Below are 18,036 nucleotides of genomic sequence, written 5' to 3'. Positions count from 1 at the left end.
CCCCGCAGCTGTTCAGAGGGGCAGAAATGCCCTAGGTGCCCATCCATGCCTCGATTCATGACCCTGGCCTCCTGGGCGCACAGTGGTCATGGGGAGACCTGAGCTGCCGAGTGGCCGGCCGACCTCGTGGCGCAACGGTAGCGCGTCTGACTCCAGATCAGAAGGTTGCGTGTTCAAATCACGTCGGGGTCAGCGGCTATTTTTCTTCTGTTTTCATTACCCCCCTTTATTTTAAACTACGGTCGAGCTTCGGCGTTCAGGTCATTGAAGAAGCAATATCTCCTTGGGGCCTGAAGGAGAGGGGTTTCTGGAAGTTCCAAGGCCGCCTCGTCTGGACAGCCCAACCATCGCGCGGGGATTTTTGCGATGGATCCGGGTACCGTAATTCTGGGCGGACAACGCGGGTCCTAAGACAGGAGCAGTTCTAGACCTCTCAGCAGAGGGAGGAGGGTCGGGCGATCACGCATGGAAGAAGTCGGTCTCTGATCTACGAGTTCTCTTTCCAGTGCCGAGCGGATTCCTTCAAAATGTGCAGCCTTCACGATGTAGGCGAGCCCCACCTGCAGGAAGTTCAGGTCCCATAGATGTGAGACGCGGAGGGCAGTCTGAACAGCGAGGGTTGTGTGTAGACGAGGTGGCCGAGTGGTTAAGGCGATGGACTGCTAATCCATTGTGCTCTGCACGCGTGGGTTCGAATCCCATCCTCGTCGGCTAAGGAAGTCCTGTGCTCAGTTTTGTAGCATCAAAACTAGGATTTCTCTTGTTACCCCAGTCACTCCCTTCAGTTTTCGTGTCTTTCCCAGCTGCATCCATCCTTTCCTCATTTTCCTATGCAGCCGACTTTTTGTGACATCTTTGTATTCATTCTCTGCAATTCAGCTGACCTGGCCAAGGAAATAAGATCCTAAGCGCCCTTCCGGCGGCGCCGTGGCTTAGTTGGTTAAAGCGCCTGTCTAGTAAACAGGAGATCCTGGGTTCGAATCCCAGCGGTGCCTCCGTGTTTCCCCACGCTTTTGCCAACATTAAACATCGTGAGGACAGTTGCAGAAACTCATAACTTCCATCCTACATGGTTTAATCACGTACCCATCTATCCTCTCCCGGTGCATCTGCCACACGCTGTTGGGTTTTTTGCCCTTCGTGCACATGGTACTTGCGCCTCGACCTGCAGTTACACCAGTCGTATCATCTGTACTTGCCAGTACTGTCTGTTACTCGTCTAGGTGCTCAGTTAGTCAGTGTTTGTGTTCTGTTTTCATTTCTCATAAAGCAGTCCCACAACTGAAGGTTTTTCCCGAGAGAACTGAACAGTATTGTAACTAAATAGATTTATTTCAAAGTCTTCGTAACGACTGGCCGGTTAGCTCAGTTGGTTAGAGCGTGGTGCTAATAACGCCAAGGTCGCGGGTTCGATCCCCGTACGGGCCAAGGCTTACAACTTTTCCAAAGTACGATTTCTGCACTCCGTTTTAGAGCCAGGTAACGTCTCTGGGGAAAAACAGCGCCACATTTCCAATCCCAGAACAGGGAGCGTATTGGAGCGCATTCTAAAGTGGGCGTGTCTTGAGAGGAAGGGATTGAGAGAAACCGGGGTTGTTTCGTGATCTTTGCTTCTACATCTTATGGCCACAATATATGGCTCCTGAACTTACTGTGTGAACTGTAAACAAAAGGCTTTGGGACAAATTTGTCTCAAACCACGTGGCACTGATCTGCAGAGTGTGGGAAATGGTCAGGAATAGAGCTGACAAGTGTTCCCAGTCTTCCCCCAGAGGTAAAATGTCCGTCCAATCCACCCAGCCCCTGCCTATTCATGAGGACCTGAGAAGACAATTTCTTCCCCTTCTCTTCTAGAGCATCTTTTTTACGTTTCTGTGGTTACCGGATCTCTGGGCCCCTGTGAGTGATTATCTGTGTCCTCACATTTCCCCTCAGACCAGATGCTTAAGAGCAAGAACCATATCTTTCCCCACGGAGCTTGAGACATCTCCACCCCCACCCCACTCCCAGCACCAGCCCCAAGGGAGCTGCGTGAACAACACCGACCCTCATTCCCATTCCTTTGGCTTATTAATCACTGCAACCCCACACAGACTCAGCCTCAGCCTTCGCAGCAGCAGCACTTTAATTCCACAAAAACTCAGAAAGCCAAAACTGATTAGAACACTCCACAACAGGTGAGCTTCAAAACCAGCAACATTCTACCTGAACCCTGAGAGCAGTGAGACGCCTCCCACCTCACCCCCTCCGCCGTGCAACCCATTCCTCCTAGCTGCACGCCGGTTCTGGCTGGGGAAGTGGTATGGTAGAGGGCCAGAGGGCAGAAGCAGAAGGCTCTCCATCAGCAGGGGTGCATCTTTGCCTGCGGGGTGTTTGGCCAAGGACGGCACAAGCTCCCACAGCCCCTGGCACCTGAGATGTGGCCACTGGAGTCAGGATAGCCACAGTGGGGGCTGGGGCTTCCTCTGTCCCTTTCTCCTGATTACATGTGGGAGTCACGTCCTCACCTTCAAGCAGACCTAAAGCCCTGTGTTCCCAGGGCTGGTGCTCTAGCTAGGGAGGAGAGTTGGGAAGAACAGGGTAGCTACAGATGGCCAACTGAATACAAGCAGAGCAACATCCCTTCCCACCAGGAGAGCCGTTAGAACTTCCCCACATACACCAGCCTAAGGCCCAGCGAGTGGGCACGGGCCAGCTGAACGCATCTGGAAGAGCCTCCAACACACAGGCCTCCCCTCAGTGGGCACTTCCCACCAGGACTCCCTGAAGAGTCCTTAGGGTCCTGCTGGGCCCTGCCCTGGCCAGGCCCGGCCTCTCTTGTCCTCCTGGTCACTTGCACAGGGCCTCCAACACCTCCAGAGTACGTCGGATATCCCGGACTTGGCGCGCCAGCCCCTGAACCGGCTGCAGAGCCCGCTCCAGCTCCTCGCAGCGCGCCAGCAGGGTGTACATGCCCTTGATGCTCATGTCCACGGCTTCACCTAAGGAGTCCACAGCATCGCGGTAGGTCTGGATGCAACCCACGCTCAGCGCCGTCAGCTCCTGCACCGCGCCACCCAGACCGCGAAGCAGACGGTCCACCCGGCCTCCCAGCTCCCGACTCAACCGCTCCAGATCCCGCAGCACCTCGGGGTCGATGGGGGGAATGGCCGGTGTGGGTGTGGGTGCAGGCGCTGGGCAGGGCCGCGCAGGGGCAGAAGGCGGGGGTGGAGGGGCGCCGCTCAGACGGATCTTGAGTTGCAGGTTGTTGGCGACAAAGTGGGTAAGGTCGCCGTGGCGGCTCACTGTGCCTTCGAGCTCCAGGGGACTGGAGATGGTGGCGCGGCGTCCGCCGCCCGCGCCGGACTCGGCACTCCCTGAGGACCCGGCGCCACCGCACGCCTCGCTCAGCCCGTCCAGGCTGCGGCTGTCCTGAAGACGGCTGGAGAACGAGCGGCCGGCTCTGCTGCCCGCGGCCGCCTCCTCGTCGTTGTCTTCCTCCTCCTGCTGCTCAACATCCATCCCGCCGCCTGGTCCCCCTCGACGGCAGTCCCTCCCGGAGGCGGGCTTGCCCTCGGGCGGCGCCGGGTTCTTGTGCCGGGAGGACAGGGAAGGTTCGTGCTCTGCACCCGGCGCCCCCCTGCGGCTCCCGGCCCCAGACGGCGTCCCTTGAGAGCCGGGCTCGTTCTCCAGAGCCTCCCGTTCCGGCCGGTGGACGACGCCGCAGCTTGACGTCTTCGGGGACGTCCTGGGGTGGCGGTTCGCGCCCCCAACGTTCTCGGCCTCTTCCTCCCCGGACACCAGGAGGCCTGCGGGCGGCTCAGAGGACGTTCGGCCCGGCCCGCCGCCAAAGACTAGGGCCTGATGTTCCGCTACAGCCAGAAGGTCCGTCTCGGGCCCGGGCCGCCCCCGAGACGACTCCATACTGCAGGTGGGGGCCGCAACGGAGGAATTGGTTCGCCCCGGCTCCGGAGGCAGTGGCTGCGCCTTTAAGGGGCGTTGGTAGAGGCGCGCCGATTGGCAGCGGCTGACAATGGTAAGGACAGGAAAAGCATTTTGATTGGTCGCGGCGACCAGGAAGTCCCGGAAGAAGAGCTGTTACTGCACAGCGGAACACACGTGAACGCCGGCAGGGTGGAGAGAAGGAGGTGACAGCTGCTCCCATCGCCCCGCCCTTTCTGAAAGCTGATGAGGCAGATCTTAAAGACCAAGGTCCTCAAATTCCTGAGTCCCGAGGGGTGGGGCTCAGATTCTTTCTGCCTGCAATTGTACCCCCCCTACAGTGATTGCTTAGCAAAAATACCAAGTGGGGAGCCCACTTGGGGTTCCTAGAGAGGTTCTTAGGATGAAAATGGCATATCCTTCTTGGACCATCAGGGTTGAACCTAGTTGACTAAAAAGAAGGAAACCAGAGGTCCAGCATGAGCATGAATGGTTTGCTCTATCTTTCTTGGTTAACAGACCTAACCACTGAACTGCTCAGAGCAACCCACTGTGGTCAAGGCAGCGGCCTCTGGGCTTTCCTATGCGTTTGTCACTCTTGTTCTGTGTCTCTTGCCCCTTTCACATTGAGGGGTCTCGCCCCTTGGAGGATGGCGTGTGATTTTGCCACGAGGTAAAATATTCAACAAATGAAATGATCACAAATTTTGATATGTGCTATACAGGAAATAAAGTGTTATGATTGAGAATATAACTGAGCAGGCACTAGTTTAGATAAGGGGTCAGGAAAATACCTCTTTGGTGAGACTTTTAACTAAAAAGAACCAAAAAGACGCAGCCACCCTCCAGGCAGAGAGAAGAAAACGTGAGCTACCTCTCAGAGACAAAGAAGTCTTGACGTATTCAAGAAACTGAGGTGAGGGGGCAGGAGACATTGGGACTAAAACAAAATCAGCAAGGTAAGGGGAAGGATTTCAAGCCAAGGAGCTGAACAGGCAGCAGGGGCCACGTCATGCAGGGGGTCTTGTAGTTCTTGTTAGGGAATGGAGATTTCCTCTAAATGCAATGGTGCAGCGACATTGGAAAGGTTGTACATTGCAACACATAGCCAAAGCTTGGAGACATCAGTATTTTTATTTATTTATTTAGAGACAGAGTCCCACTCCGTCACCCAGGCTGGAGTGCAGTGGCGCGATCTCGGCTCACTGCAACCTCCGCCTCCTGGGTTCACGCGATTCTCCTACCTCAGTCTCTCAGGTAGCTGGGATTACAAGCGCCCGCCACCACGCCCGGCTAATTTTGTATTTTCAGAGAGATGGGGCTTCACCATGTTGGCCAGGCTGGTCTTGAACTCCTGGCCTCAAGTGATCCACCCGCCTCGGCCTCCCAAAGTGCTAGCATGACAGGCGTGAGCCACCGTGCCCGGCCAGACATCAGTATTTAATAAAAACAGTTTGCTACCTCTCCTTAGCTGACAAAGGATGTGGTTGTTTTTTCCATTTGGATAGAGAGATGTCTTGAGGCAGTGTCATGCCAGCATTCAGAAGTGCAACTCCCCAGAACTTCCCAGCACTACTATCCCCAGGTGCCTGCCGGGGTCCTAGCCAGCCAACCCTAATGATAGTAGCTCAATCTTTCACCACGCCTGAGGAGTCCACAATTGTCAGCTGTCTGTATCTTATAGTCACCTGCAGCTTGACAAAACCTGTCATTCCTTTGCTCTAAAAAAAAAAACCTAAAAAGCTCATATATAATTGGGCTGGGTAGGTAGATATTCTTTAGAAGATGGGAGGACTTCCCTTGAGAATGAGAAGCTGAGCACAGGAAGAGAGTGATGTGATGGGATTCATGTTTAGGGATTACTGGCTGTTGTAGAAAATGTTTGCAAGGGAGACGGTAGACCAGTGAGGAGGCGGTTCCAAGTACCAGGTGATAGTAGCTCAGCCTAGCATGATGTGGATGGATGCATTCTAGATGTATCTTGAAGGTTTTAGCGGACAAATGGGCTACCCACCGTCTCTCTGTGTAGGGGAAGCTCCTCACTCCTCAACTCCCCATTCCCTGATGTGTTGGTGCAATGACAGCCAGGAACAGGCACGTGACCCAAAACTGGCCAATTAGAGTACTTCATCCTTCTGACTGCAGATTGGCTCAGGGGAGGGCACATGACCCAAGGTATGACCAGTAAAAATCCTCCACAGTGTTGTTTGTTTCTAGCTTTGTGGAGAGTGTGAGACGCCTTTCTGTTCTCTTGAGAGCTCAAGCTGGGTATCAGCTTGTCCATCTTTCATGTCCAGGAGATCGCTGTCTGTAGAAGGAAAGAATGAGGCTGATAAGGAAGAGAACCAGAGACAAAAGATGAAGAGGCATGAGTTCTGAGAGCGTTTGAATTCCTGTGCCAGCCTGAAGATAGCCCCACCTTTATCCTTCCTGTGATTTGGTTCCTTGCCCCACCCCTATCGCACCACCTCCCCCGCAAAACCTTGTTTCTTCCTACGGTGACTTCTGTCTCAGTAAGTGGCAACTCCATCTTCCCAGTGGCCAAGGCCAAAAACCTTGGAGTTGTACTTGACTCCTCTTTCTGTCATAATCCATGGCCAATCCTTTAGGAAATCTTGTTGGTTCTGCTCGAAAATACATCCAGAATTTGACCACTTCTCATCCTTACCATTGTTTCTGCCCTGGTCCAAACCACCATCATTTTTGGCCTGGATAAATGAAGTTGCTTCCCGAATGGTCTCACTTCTACCCTCACCTCTCTCTACAGTCTATTTTCAATAGAGAACCAGAATGATCCTTTAAAAATGTAAATTATCAGCCGGGCGCGGTGGCTCACGCCTGTAATCTCAACACTTTGGGAGGCCGAGGTGGGCGGATCACGAGGTCAGGAGATCGAGACCATCCTGGCCAACATGGTGAAACCCCGCCTTTACTAAAAATACAAAAACATTAGCCCGGTGTGGTGGCGCGCACCTGTAATCCCAGCTAATCTGGAGGCCGAGGCAGGAGAATCACTTGAACCCGGGAGGCGGAGGTTGCAGTGAGCCGAGATTGTGCCACTGCACTCCAGCCTGGCAACACAGCGAGACTCCGTCTCAAAAAAAAATAAATAAATAAATAAATAAAATTAGCCAGACATGGTGTTGCACACCTGGAGTCCCAGCTACTGTGGAGGCTGATGCGGGAGGACTGCTTGAACCCAGAAGGTTGAATCTGCAGTGAGCTATCATCGGACTATTGCACTCCAGTCTGGGCAACAGAGCGAGACCCTATTTCAAAAAAAGAATTAACTGATTAGGTTAAGAGTTATGCTCCTCCTGGAGCTAGGGATGGGTCAGTTCCTTCCAAATTCAAACAGTTGCGACATAATGGGAAGGCAGGAGGGGCTGTCAGGAGGCTACCACAGTGTCCACTACAGTGGGGTTCAGCAAAGTATAGCCCAAGGGCCAAATCCAGCTCAACACCTGTTGTTATACGGCCATGAGCTAAGAATGCTTTTATGTTTTTATTTGTTTGTTTGAGACAGAGTTTCGCTCTTGTTGCCCAGGCTGGAATGCAGTGGCGCAATCTCAGCTCACTACAACCTCTGCCTCCCAGGTTCAAACAATTCTCCTGCCTCAGCCTCCCAAGTAGCTGGAATTACAGGCATGTGCCACTACATCTGGCTAATTTTGTATTTTTAGTAGAGATGGGGGTTTCACCATATTGGTCAGGCTGATCTTGAACTCCTGAGATCAGGTGATCCATCTGCCTCAGACTCAGTGCTGAGATTAAAGGCGTGAGCTACCCTGCCCAGCTGTTGAAAATAATCTAGAGAATATGAAAGTTGGCTGGGCATGGTGGCTCACACCTATAATCCTAGCACTTTGGGAAACCGAGGCGGTTGAATCACTTGAGGCCAGGAGTTCAAGATCAGCCTGGCCAACATGGCAAAAGCCCTGTCTCTACAAAAAGTACAAAAATTAGCCGGGAAGCCGGGCGTGGTGGCTCACACATGTAATCCCAGCACTTTGGGGATGACGAGGTGCGCAGATCACCTGAGGTTAACAGTGCCAGACCAGCCTGACTAACATGGTGAAACCCCGTCTCTACTAAAAATACAAAAATTAGACGGGCATATTGGCGCGTGCCTGTAATCCCAGCTACTCGGGAGGCTGAGGCAGGAGAATCGCTTGAACCAGGGAGGCAGAGGTTGCAGTGAGCCAAGGTCGCTCCATTGCACTCCAGCCTGGGCGACAGAACATTTCATCTCAAAAAAAAAAAAAAAAAAAAAAGCTGGGCGTGGTGATGTGTGCCCATAGTCCCAGCTACTCGGGAAGCTGAAGCACGAGAATTGCTTGAACCCAGGAGGCAGAGGTCGAAGTGAGCTGAGATCACACCACTGCACTCCAGCCTGAGCAACAGAATGAAACGCTGTCTCCAAAAAAAAAAAAAAAAAAAAAAAAATTCAGAGTCTATAAATTTTTATTGGAACACAGCTATGTTCATTCACTTATGTATTGTCTTTTTTTGTGTGTTTTATTGTTGTTGTTTTTGAGACACAGTCTCGCTCTGTTGCCCAGGCTGGAGTGCGGTGGCACCATCTCAGCTCACTGCAACCTCCGCCTCCCGGGTTCAAGCGATTCTCTGCCTCAGCCTCCTGAGTATCTGGGACTACAGGCATATGCCACCACACCCGGCTAATTTTTTTATCTTTAGTAGAGACAGGGTTTCACCTTGTTGGCCAGGCTGGTCTCAAACTCCTGACCTAAGATGATCTGCCCAAAGTGCTAGCATTACAGGCATCAGCCACAGTGCCTGGCCTCTAACAGCATTTTATTTTATTTTGTTTTATTTATTTATTTATTTTGAGACGAAGTCTCACTCTGTCGCCCAGGCTGGAGTGCAGTGGCATGATCTCGGCTCACTGCAAGCTCTGCCTCCCGGGTTCATGCCATTCTCCTGCCTCAGCCTCCCCAGTAGCTGGGACTACAGGCGCCCGCCACCACGCCCGGCTAATTATTTGTATTTTTAGAAGAGACGGGGTTTCACCGTGTTAGCCAGGATGGTCTCGATCTCCTGACCTCGTGATCCACCTCGCCCCACCTGGCCCACCTCGGCCTCCCAAAGTGCTGGGATTACAGGCGTGAGCCGCTGCGCCCAGCCCCCAACAGCATTTTAAAATATTGTTTTTAGAAAGTAAAAATTTCTATGTACGGGCCAGGCACGGTGGCTCACGTCTGTAATCCCAACACTTTGGGAGGCCGAGGCCGGCGGATCACCTGAGGTGAGGAGTTAGAGACCATTCTGGCCAACATGGTGAAACCCTGTCTCTACTAAAAATATAAAAATTAGCTGGGTGTGGTGGCGCATGCCTGTAATCCCAGCTACTCGGGAGGCTAAGGCAGGAGAATCGCTTGAACCTGGGAGGTGGAGGTTGCAGTGAACGGAGATCATGCCATTGCACTCCAGCCTAGGCAACAAGAGTGAGACTCCATCTCAAAACAAACAAACGAAACAAAACAAAACAAAATGTCTATGTATATTAATGCAATTGGGAACAGCCCATGTTATACATAAGAAATGACTGTTATTTCCATCTTAAAGACTCACAAAAGGCCGGGCGCAGTGGCTGGCTGGGTGCCGTGGCTCAGGCCTGTAATCCCAGCACTTTGGGAGGCCGAGGCAGGTGGATCACTTGAGGTCAGGAGTTCAAGGCCGGTCTGGATAACATGGTGAAACCCTGTCTCTATTAGAATCGCTTCAACCCAGGAGGCGGAGGTTGCAGTGAGCTGAGACAGCGCCACCACACTCCAGCCTGGGTGACAGAGTCTGTCTCAAAAAAAAAAGACTCACAAAAATACAAAAATAACTTGGCCAAGGTCACATGGCTAATAAGCAATGGTGAAGGAATTCAAAGTGAGATATGCTGACTCAAAGTGAAAGCTCGATCATCCACAGGTCTCACCCCTCCATAGGCCACAGTAGGGGAGGGGGTCAGATTACCCACCCTCAATGTTGCCAGTGCCCACATTACTTCACAGAAGTAGAGAGAAGTTATCTGCCGACCTATCAGGGGAACAAGCAAGGCTGGATATCATTTCTGCTTTCTTTTTTTGGCATCATCCATTCAGTGGGAAGGTAAGGTGATCATCAAGTCCCAAAAATGAACAAATGCCCCAGTCAGCTATGCTCAGCATTTAGAAGAATGTCAACTAGGACAGTTTTCTCCCCATACCCCAGGGCATCAGCCCTTGTATTGTCTGTAGGGCTTGTTGAGTGGGATGGGGGTGGAATGCAGGTTTTATGTGGCATGTAGAATTATGCCATGGTTTTACATTACATTTGGGGATGGCTCTTGCTCTGGATACTTGGAATTTTCACGTGTGAGGAGATGATGTCTTTGTTTTCTTTTCTTTTTTTTTTTTTTTGAGATGGAGTTTCCCTCTTGTTGCCCAGGCTGGAGTGCAATGGCCCAATCTTGCTTCACTGCAACCTCCACTCCCGGGGTTCAAGAGATTCTTCTGCTTCAGCCTCCCAAGTAGCTGGGATTACATGCGCCCGCCACCACGCCCGGCTAATTTTTTTTTTTTTTTTTTTTTGTATTTTTAGTACAGATGGGATTTCACCATGTTGGCCAGGCTGGTCTTGAACCCCAGACCTCAGGTGATCCACCCGCCTCGGCCTCCCAAAGTGCTGGGATGACAGGCATGAGCTGCCGTGCCCAGCCGAAGTTAGAGCTTTAGTGATGGAAGTGGAAGAGCAGTTAGAGAGGAGCATCCATTGGTGGGGAAGGACCAGAACTCTTAGGGCAGGGCTTCTGAACCCCTCAGAACCACCTGGGGAGTTAAAAACGACATGGATGCTCCAGCCTCAACCCAGATCAATGAAATCTGAATTTCTTAGGGCAAGGCCTGGGAGTTTTTTGTTTTTTGTTTTTGAGACAGAATTTCGCTCTGTCGCCCAGGCTAGAGTGCAGTGGCACGATCTCAGCTCACTGCAAGCTCCGCCTCCTGGGTTCATGCCACTCTCCTGCCCCAGCCTCCTGAGTAGCTGGGACTACAGGCACCCACCACCACGCCCAGCTAATTTTTTTTTGTATTTTTGGTAGAGACAGGGTTTCACCGTGTTAGCCAGGATGGTCTTGATCTCCTGACCTCGTGATCCGCCCGCCTCAGCCTCCCAAAGTGCTGGGATTACAGGCATAAGCCACCGCGCCCGGTCTCCTATTTTCTTTTTAAGTCCTTCAGATGCTTCTAATGTGCAGCCATTGTTGATAACCCCTGAAGATAGGACCTCGCCAGCCATGATAAGGAGTTTCGATTTTATTGTAAATACACTGAAAAACCAAAGGAGGGTTTTGAACAGAGGAATGATATGCTCTGACTTTGACTGTTGGGGGAATGGACTCAAGGAGGCAGGAACAGAAGAAGCAGAGAGAATAGTTAGGAGGTTGTTATCACTCAAGCCAGAAAGGATGGTGGCTTGAACCAGCATGAGAGTGATGGGGTGTGTGTGTAATAAAGGTGGGCCTCTCCATGGATTTGGTTGGCAATAAGAAGAGGTGGAAGATCTGGGGAGGTGAGGAAGAAAAAAGAGAGAAACCAGGAATGATTTCTAGGTTTTTGACCCAAGTAACTGGGTGCTAAATGATAGTGCTATTGACTGAGATGGGGAAGTTACAACTTTTTTGATTGGGTGGGCACTGAATTAAGAATACTATTTTAGGCCAGGCGTGGTTGCTCCCGCCTGTAATCCCTGCACTTTGGGAGGCCAAGGTGGGGGGATCACCTGAGGTCAGGAGTTCGAGATCAGCTTGGCCAACATGATGAAACCCCCGTCTCTACTAAAAATACAAAAAAAAAAAAAATTAGCTGGGCATGGTGGCATGTGCCTGTAATCTCAGCTACTCAGGAGGCTGAGGGAGGAGAATCGCTTGAACCCGGGAGGCAGAGGTTGCAGTGAGCCGAGATCATGCCACAGCACTCCAGCCTGGGCAACAGAGCAAAACTCTTGTCTAAAAAAAAAAAAGTACTATTTTAGGCATGCTCACTTTGAGAAGCCTATTAGATTGCCAAGAATGTGTTAGTCTCAAGCTTGATAGGGACGTCAAGGTGAGAAATACAAATGTGGGAGTCGTTATTTAAAACCATGGGCTGGGCCGGGCACAGTGGCTCACGCCTGTAATTCCAGCACTTTGAGAGGCTGAGGCGGGTGGATCACCTGAGGTCAGGAGTTCAAGATCACCCTGGCCAACATGGTGAAACCCCTACTGAAAATATAAAAATTAGCTAGGCACAGTGGCACGCGCCTGTAATCCCAGCTACTCGGGAGGCTGAGGCAGAATTGCTTGAACCCGGAGGGCGGAGGTTGCAGTGAGCTGAGACTGTGCGACCGCACTCCAGCTTGGGTGACAGAGTGACTCCATCTCAAAAATAAAATAAAAATAAAACCATGGGTTTGGCACAGTGGCTCAAGCCTATAATCCCAGCACTTTGGGAGGCCGAGGTTGGAGGATCGCTTGAGCCCAGGAGTTCAACACCAGCCTTGGCAACATAATAAGACCCCATCTCTACAAGAGAAAACAAAAATTACCCGGGTGTGGTGGTGTGCACCTGTGGTTCCAGCTGCTCCAGAGGCTGAGGCAGGAGGAATGCTTGAGCCCACAAGTTCAAGGCTGCAGTGAGCTGTGATCACACCACTGCACTTGAGCCTGGATGACAGTGAGACCCTGTCTCAAAAAAAAAAAAAAAAAAAGAAGAAGAAGAAGAAGAAAGAAAGTCGCGGCCAAAGATTTCATATTTGATACCCAGATTCTTGTGTTCCTGGAAACCAAAGTTTCCAGTATCTGAGAAGTTAAGAAAAAATAATTCATACTCCCATACCTTTGGACCTTTCTCCAGGATTTCTTCTGCCTTGGCCCCTGGAACTGTGCAGTCAACAGTAATCTTTTCATTTCTCCTGAAAACAAAAGATCTGACAGTGCATCTAGTTTTGGAAAACACAGGGGTCTGGCCTGTGAGTTGCTCCAACACCTTGGCTGCCCGTGTCAGTCTATCGTCACTCTTCTCCACACAGATATTGAGGCAGAGCTTACAGATGTAAAGTTGGCCTGAGCCAAACTGCCTGGCCTATTTTTTTTTTTTTGGATGCTAGATGTTTGCATGGTGATGAGACTTATCCAGCCAAAAAAAAAAAAAAGGATATATATATATATGGACATATATGTGTGTGTATATATACACACACACACATATATAAATGGTAGAAAAGCGAAAGGGGACAATTACTGGAATGAAGTTGTTGAATAGTAGGAGGCCTGGGTTCAGAGTATATCTGGAGGGGCTCCCTGACAGGACTTGAGAAGGGGAAAGACAGATAATAGGTGAACAGAGGTAACTTGGGGCAATTGGTGATTGGAATGTACAAGACCCCTGTTTGGTTCTGCTGTTTCTCAGAGAAGAGGGGGGATCACTAGTGTGGGAGCTGTGGGGAGCTTTGGTGTTTTCGGGAGTAGAAAAGCCAATATATTGGGGATGCTTTGTAATGTTAGAGTAGGTAGACATGAAGGCAGGAAAGAGGGCCTCCAGGTATGCTGGGCATTTGTCAAGCCATGGTCAAGCGATTAGAAATCTGTCCCTCTGACATAATGAGCAGGAGAAGGGAAGAACCCCCAAGCTGGTTCTCATCGAGTGAAGGACCGGCAGGCATACAACCATCCGTCTGAGATAATAAGTGGCCATCGCTGGTGCTGGGAGTAAGAGGAGTCTTGCAACAGAGAAAACACCTGGAGTTAGCAAGCCATCACCCCTATAAGGTTTTAAGTATGTGCAGTGAAAAAAGAAAATGGTTGAATTTGATCAGTATCTAACCTTCCTGTGGGGGCTCTGGACCAGAAAGGGCGAATTGCCCCTAATGAGCATGCGCTGGACTTCGGTGAACACTGCGCATGCGGTCCCTCCCAAACGCCAACAGGCCACTGCGCATGCGGCAATTAAGCCACAGCCCGCTCAAGGGAAGAACATAAGGAGGACACAGAGAGTGCGGGAAAACGTAGGGGGTGTAAAAACTCTAAACATGCCGGGCGCGGTGGCTCACGCCTGTAATCCCAGCACTTTGGGAGGCAGAGGCGGGAGGATCACGAGATCAGGAGATCGAGACCATCCTGGCTAACACAGTGAAACCCCATCTCTACTAAAAATACAAAAAATTAGCCGGGCGTGGTGGCGGGCGCCTGTAGTCCCAGCTACTCGGGAGGCTGAGACAGGAGAATAGCCTGAACCCAGGAGGCGGAGCTTGCAGTGAGCCGAGATTGTGCCACGGCACTGCAGCCTGGGCGACAGAGCGAGACTCTGTCTCAAAACAAAAAACAAAAAACTCTAAACAAAGAAAAGGAAGGGGCACTTGATTTTTCAAGTCTCCAGCCTTGTCCTCTTCTAAGTGTACTGTCTTGTAATAAACTCTCACTTTGCTTAAAATCAGTTCTCCCTTCTGCCTTAAACCTTGCCTTTGGCCGGGTGCGGTGGCTCACGGCTGTAATCCCAACACTTTGGGAGGCCGAGGAGGGGCGGATCACGAGGTCAGGAGTTCGAGACCAGCGTGGGCAATATGGTGAAACTTCGTCTCTACTAAAAATACAAAAATTAGCCGGGCGTGGTGGCGCGTGCCTGTAATCCCAGCTACTCGGGAGGCTGAAGCAGGAGGATCGCTTGAACCCAGGAGGCGGAGGTTGCAGTGAGTCGAGATCGCGCCATTGCATTCCAGCCTGGGCAACAGAGCAAGATTCCGTCTTGAGAAAAAGCAAAAACCTTGCCTTTATCTCGTTTGAATTCTTGCCCTCGAGAAAACAGAGGAGAGAGTTTGCTGCAGAGTTGCAACTCCGGAGTTTCCCGGATAGCTGCAGGCTTACCCGCAGGTAACAATAGGAGTCAGCGTTAAGGCTGTGGGAAAATAGGTGTCCTTCATTATTGCCGGTGGGAGTGTAAACTGTCCACCACTTAGAGGGGCATTTTTGGTGATATCTATAGACCGTTTACCTGCGTGTACCCAGCATTACCACGTCTTTCTCTAGATGCTGGTACTCTCCATTGCCATGTCTTTCTTCAGATGTCCCCTAGAGGACAACTAGAGACCATCACAAAGGTGCACAGGAGGCACTCAAAAGACACTGGCCACAGTGCAAAGCATTGGAAATAATCTGCATGTGCATCCAGTAGAAGGGCTTTAAAAAAAACCCTAGGGATATCCTTATTAAAAATTATAGGCTGAAAGGCCGGGCGCAGTGGCTCACGCCTGTAATCCCAGCACTTTGGGAGGCCGAGGCGGGCGGATCCCGAGGTCAGGAGATCGGGACCATCCTGGCTAACATGGTGAAAACCCCGTCTCTACTAAAAAATGCAAAAAAAAAAAAAAAAAAAATTAGCTGGGCGTGGTGGTGGGCGCCTGTAGTCCCAGCTACTCGGGAGGCTGAGGCAGCAGAATGGCGTGAACCCAGGAGGCAGAGCTTGCAGTAAGCCGCGATCGTGCCACTGCACTCCAGCCTCGGTGACAGAAGACTCTGTCTCAAAAAAAAAAAAAAAAAAAAAAAAAGAGAGAAAATTACAGGATGGGTGAAGTGGCTCATGCCTGTAATCCCAGCACTTTGGGAGACCCAGACGGGTGGATCACTGGAGGTCAGGAGTTTGAGACCAGCCTGGCCAACATGGTGAAACCCATCTCTACTAAAAATACAAAAATTATCTGGGCGTGGTGGCACATGCCTGTAATCCCAGCTACTCGGGAGGCTGAGGCAGGAGAATCGCTTGATCCTGGGAGGTGGAGGTTGCAGTGAGCTGAGATTGTGCCACTGCACTCCAGCATGAGTGACAAAGCAAAACTCCGTCTCAAAAAATAAAAAATAAATAAGCACCCCGCCCATTTCTTTCTCCCTAGAGATAGCCAGTTCCAAGTCTTTTCACTGTTTTATTTTGATTTGCTTTGGGTATTTACCATACTTTTTTTTTTCTTGAGGCGGAGTATCACTTTGTCGCCAGGCTGGAGTGCAGTGGCTTGATCTCGGCTCACTGCAACCTCTGTCTCCCGGGTTCAAGAGATTCTCCTGCCTCAGCCTCCCTAGTAGCTGGGACTACAGGCACACACCACCATGCCCAGCTAATTTTTGTATTTTTAGTAGAAGCAGGGTTTGACCATGTTGGCCAGGATGGTCTTGATCTCTTGACCTCGTGATCCGCCCGCCTTGGCCTCCCAAAGTGCTGGGATTACAGGCATGGCCTACTGAGCCTGGCCTACCATACATTTTTTTAAAGTTGTTAAACAACAGTCATGTATATTTTATTTTTATTTTTTTAATTTTTATGTTCTCAAGGTGTACAAGTACAGATTTCTTTTTTGTTTCTTCAAATGGAGTCTTGCTCTTGTTGCCCAGGCTGGAGTGCAATGGCGTGATCTCAGCTCATTGCAACCTCTGCCTTCTGGATTTAAGCAATTCTCCTGCCTCAGACTCCCAAGTAGCTGCGATTACAGGCGTGCACCACCACACCCGGCTAATTTTGTATTTTTTTAGTAGAGACAGAGTTTCACCATGTTGGTCAGGCTGGTCTCGAACTCCTGACCTCAGGTGATCCACCTGCCTTGGCTTCCCAAAGTGTTGGGATTACAGGCCTGAGCCACCACGCCCAGCCCCTACCATACGTTTTTAAATCACATGCTTCCGTTGCTGCTTCTTAAGTTTTCAGTTTTAGGCATGACCTGTTTTTTTCCTGCTATAAAATTCAAGGAATTCACTTTTCCACCCTACTGCCACCATAATTTTGGTTAGATTTATTCATTTGTTACAGTAGTTACTGAGTGTCCTCTACATTCCAGGTACTGTTCTAGAGGCTTGGTGTAAAGCAATGAATTAAAAAAAAAAAAAAATCAATCAATCCTGCCAGGCGCAGTGGCTCACGCCTGTAATCCCAGCACTTTGGGAGGCCGAGGTGGGCAGAATGCTTGAGGTCGGGAGTTCGAGACCAGCCTGGCCAACACGGTGAAACCCCAACCCGGTCTCCACTAAAAATACAAAAATTAGCCAGGAGTGGTGGCACATGTCTGTAATACCAACTACACGGGAGGCTGAAGCAGGAGAATCACTTGAGCCCGGGAGGCGGAGGCTGCAGTGAGCTGAGATCACACCACTGCACTCCGGCCTGGGCGACAGAGCAAGACTCTGTTTCAAAAAAAAAAAAAAAACTTGTCCAGGCGTGGTACGCCTGTAATCCCAGCACTTTGGGAGGCTGAGGAGGGTGGATCACCTGAGGTGAGGAGTCCGAGAGCAGCCTGGCCAACATGGTGAAACCCCATCTCTACTAAAACTACAAAAAAATGAGCCGGGCTTGGTGGCGTGCGCCTGTAATCCCAGCTACTTGGCTGGCTGAGGCAGGAGAATAGCTTGAACCTGAAAGGAGGTTGGAAGTTGCGGTGAGCCAAGATCGGGCCACTGCACTCCAGCCTGCACGACAGGGTGAGACTCCGTCCTGCTGTGTAGCCAGGCTGGAGTGCATTGGTGCGATCTGGTCTTGCTGCAGCCTCCACCTCCCGGGTTCAACCGATTCTCCTGCCTCAGCTTCCTGAGTAGCTGGGACTACAGGTGTACGCCACCACGCTCAGCTAATTTTTGTATTTTTTGTAGAGATGGGGTTTCACCATGTTGGCCAGGATGGTCTCGATCTCTTGACTTCGTGATCTGCCTGCCTCGGCCTCTGAAAGTGCAGGGATTACAGGCATGAGTCACTGCGCCCAGACTTAACTGTTTTTTTGTTTTTGTTTTTGTTTTTTTAAAGACTCTGAGTAAACTATGAGTAGAATAGGCCCTATTTAACCTGATAAAGGGTATCTATCAAAAACCTACAGCAAGCATCATGCATAACAGTGAAACCTCATGTCAGGAACAAGACAGAATCACTGCTGCTTCTATTGGCTCCTGTACTAGATCCTGACCAGAGCAGTGAAATAATCAAAGACAGCTTCTAGGGTACAGAACTGTTTAGTTGCTCCTACGTTGGCAAAGGGGCAGAGAATGAAACAGAAAAGGAAAAACTAGAAGTTGGACAACCGAGAGAGGTGAAAGAAGGTGGCCAGAGATGGCTGGTGTTCCAA

At 50.7% G+C, this 18,036-nt stretch overlaps 1 protein-coding gene and 4 non-coding genes across 5 annotated transcripts; 4 read left to right on the top strand and 1 right to left on the bottom strand.

The window, feature by feature from the left end:
• The first annotated feature begins 120 nt into the window (after positions 1-120).
• On the top strand, positions 121-192 carry TRNAW-CCA (transfer RNA tryptophan (anticodon CCA)). The gene has a single exon. It is a non-coding gene; the product is annotated as a tRNA-Trp (tRNA).
• A 436-nt stretch (positions 193-628) lies between these two features.
• TRNAS-GCU (transfer RNA serine (anticodon GCU)) lies at positions 629-710 on the top strand. Its single transcript has one exon. It is a non-coding gene; the product is annotated as a tRNA-Ser (tRNA).
• A 211-nt stretch (positions 711-921) lies between these two features.
• Positions 922-995, top strand: TRNAT-AGU (transfer RNA threonine (anticodon AGU)). The gene has a single exon. It is a non-coding gene; the product is annotated as a tRNA-Thr (tRNA).
• Positions 996-1,354: 359 nt separating this feature from the next.
• TRNAI-AAU (transfer RNA isoleucine (anticodon AAU)) lies at positions 1,355-1,428 on the top strand. The gene has a single exon. It is a non-coding gene; the product is annotated as a tRNA-Ile (tRNA).
• Positions 1,429-2,107: 679 nt separating this feature from the next.
• Positions 2,108-6,573, bottom strand: BORCS6 (BLOC-1 related complex subunit 6). Its single transcript, XM_003818062.6, has one exon. It carries the CDS (start codon positions 3,901-3,903, stop codon positions 2,830-2,832), a length of 1,074 nt encoding a protein of 357 aa, XP_003818110.3. The 5' UTR covers positions 3,904-6,573; the 3' UTR covers positions 2,108-2,829.
• Positions 6,574-18,036: the final 11,463 nt, after the last annotated feature.

Source organism: Pan paniscus, chromosome 19 (assembly GCF_029289425.2).
Source record: "Pan paniscus chromosome 19, NHGRI_mPanPan1-v2.0_pri, whole genome shotgun sequence".
NCBI lineage: Eukaryota > Metazoa > Chordata > Mammalia > Primates > Hominidae > Pan > Pan paniscus.
The sequence above is the reverse complement of the archived record's forward strand: the minus strand, read 5'-3'. Positions and strand labels throughout refer to the sequence as shown.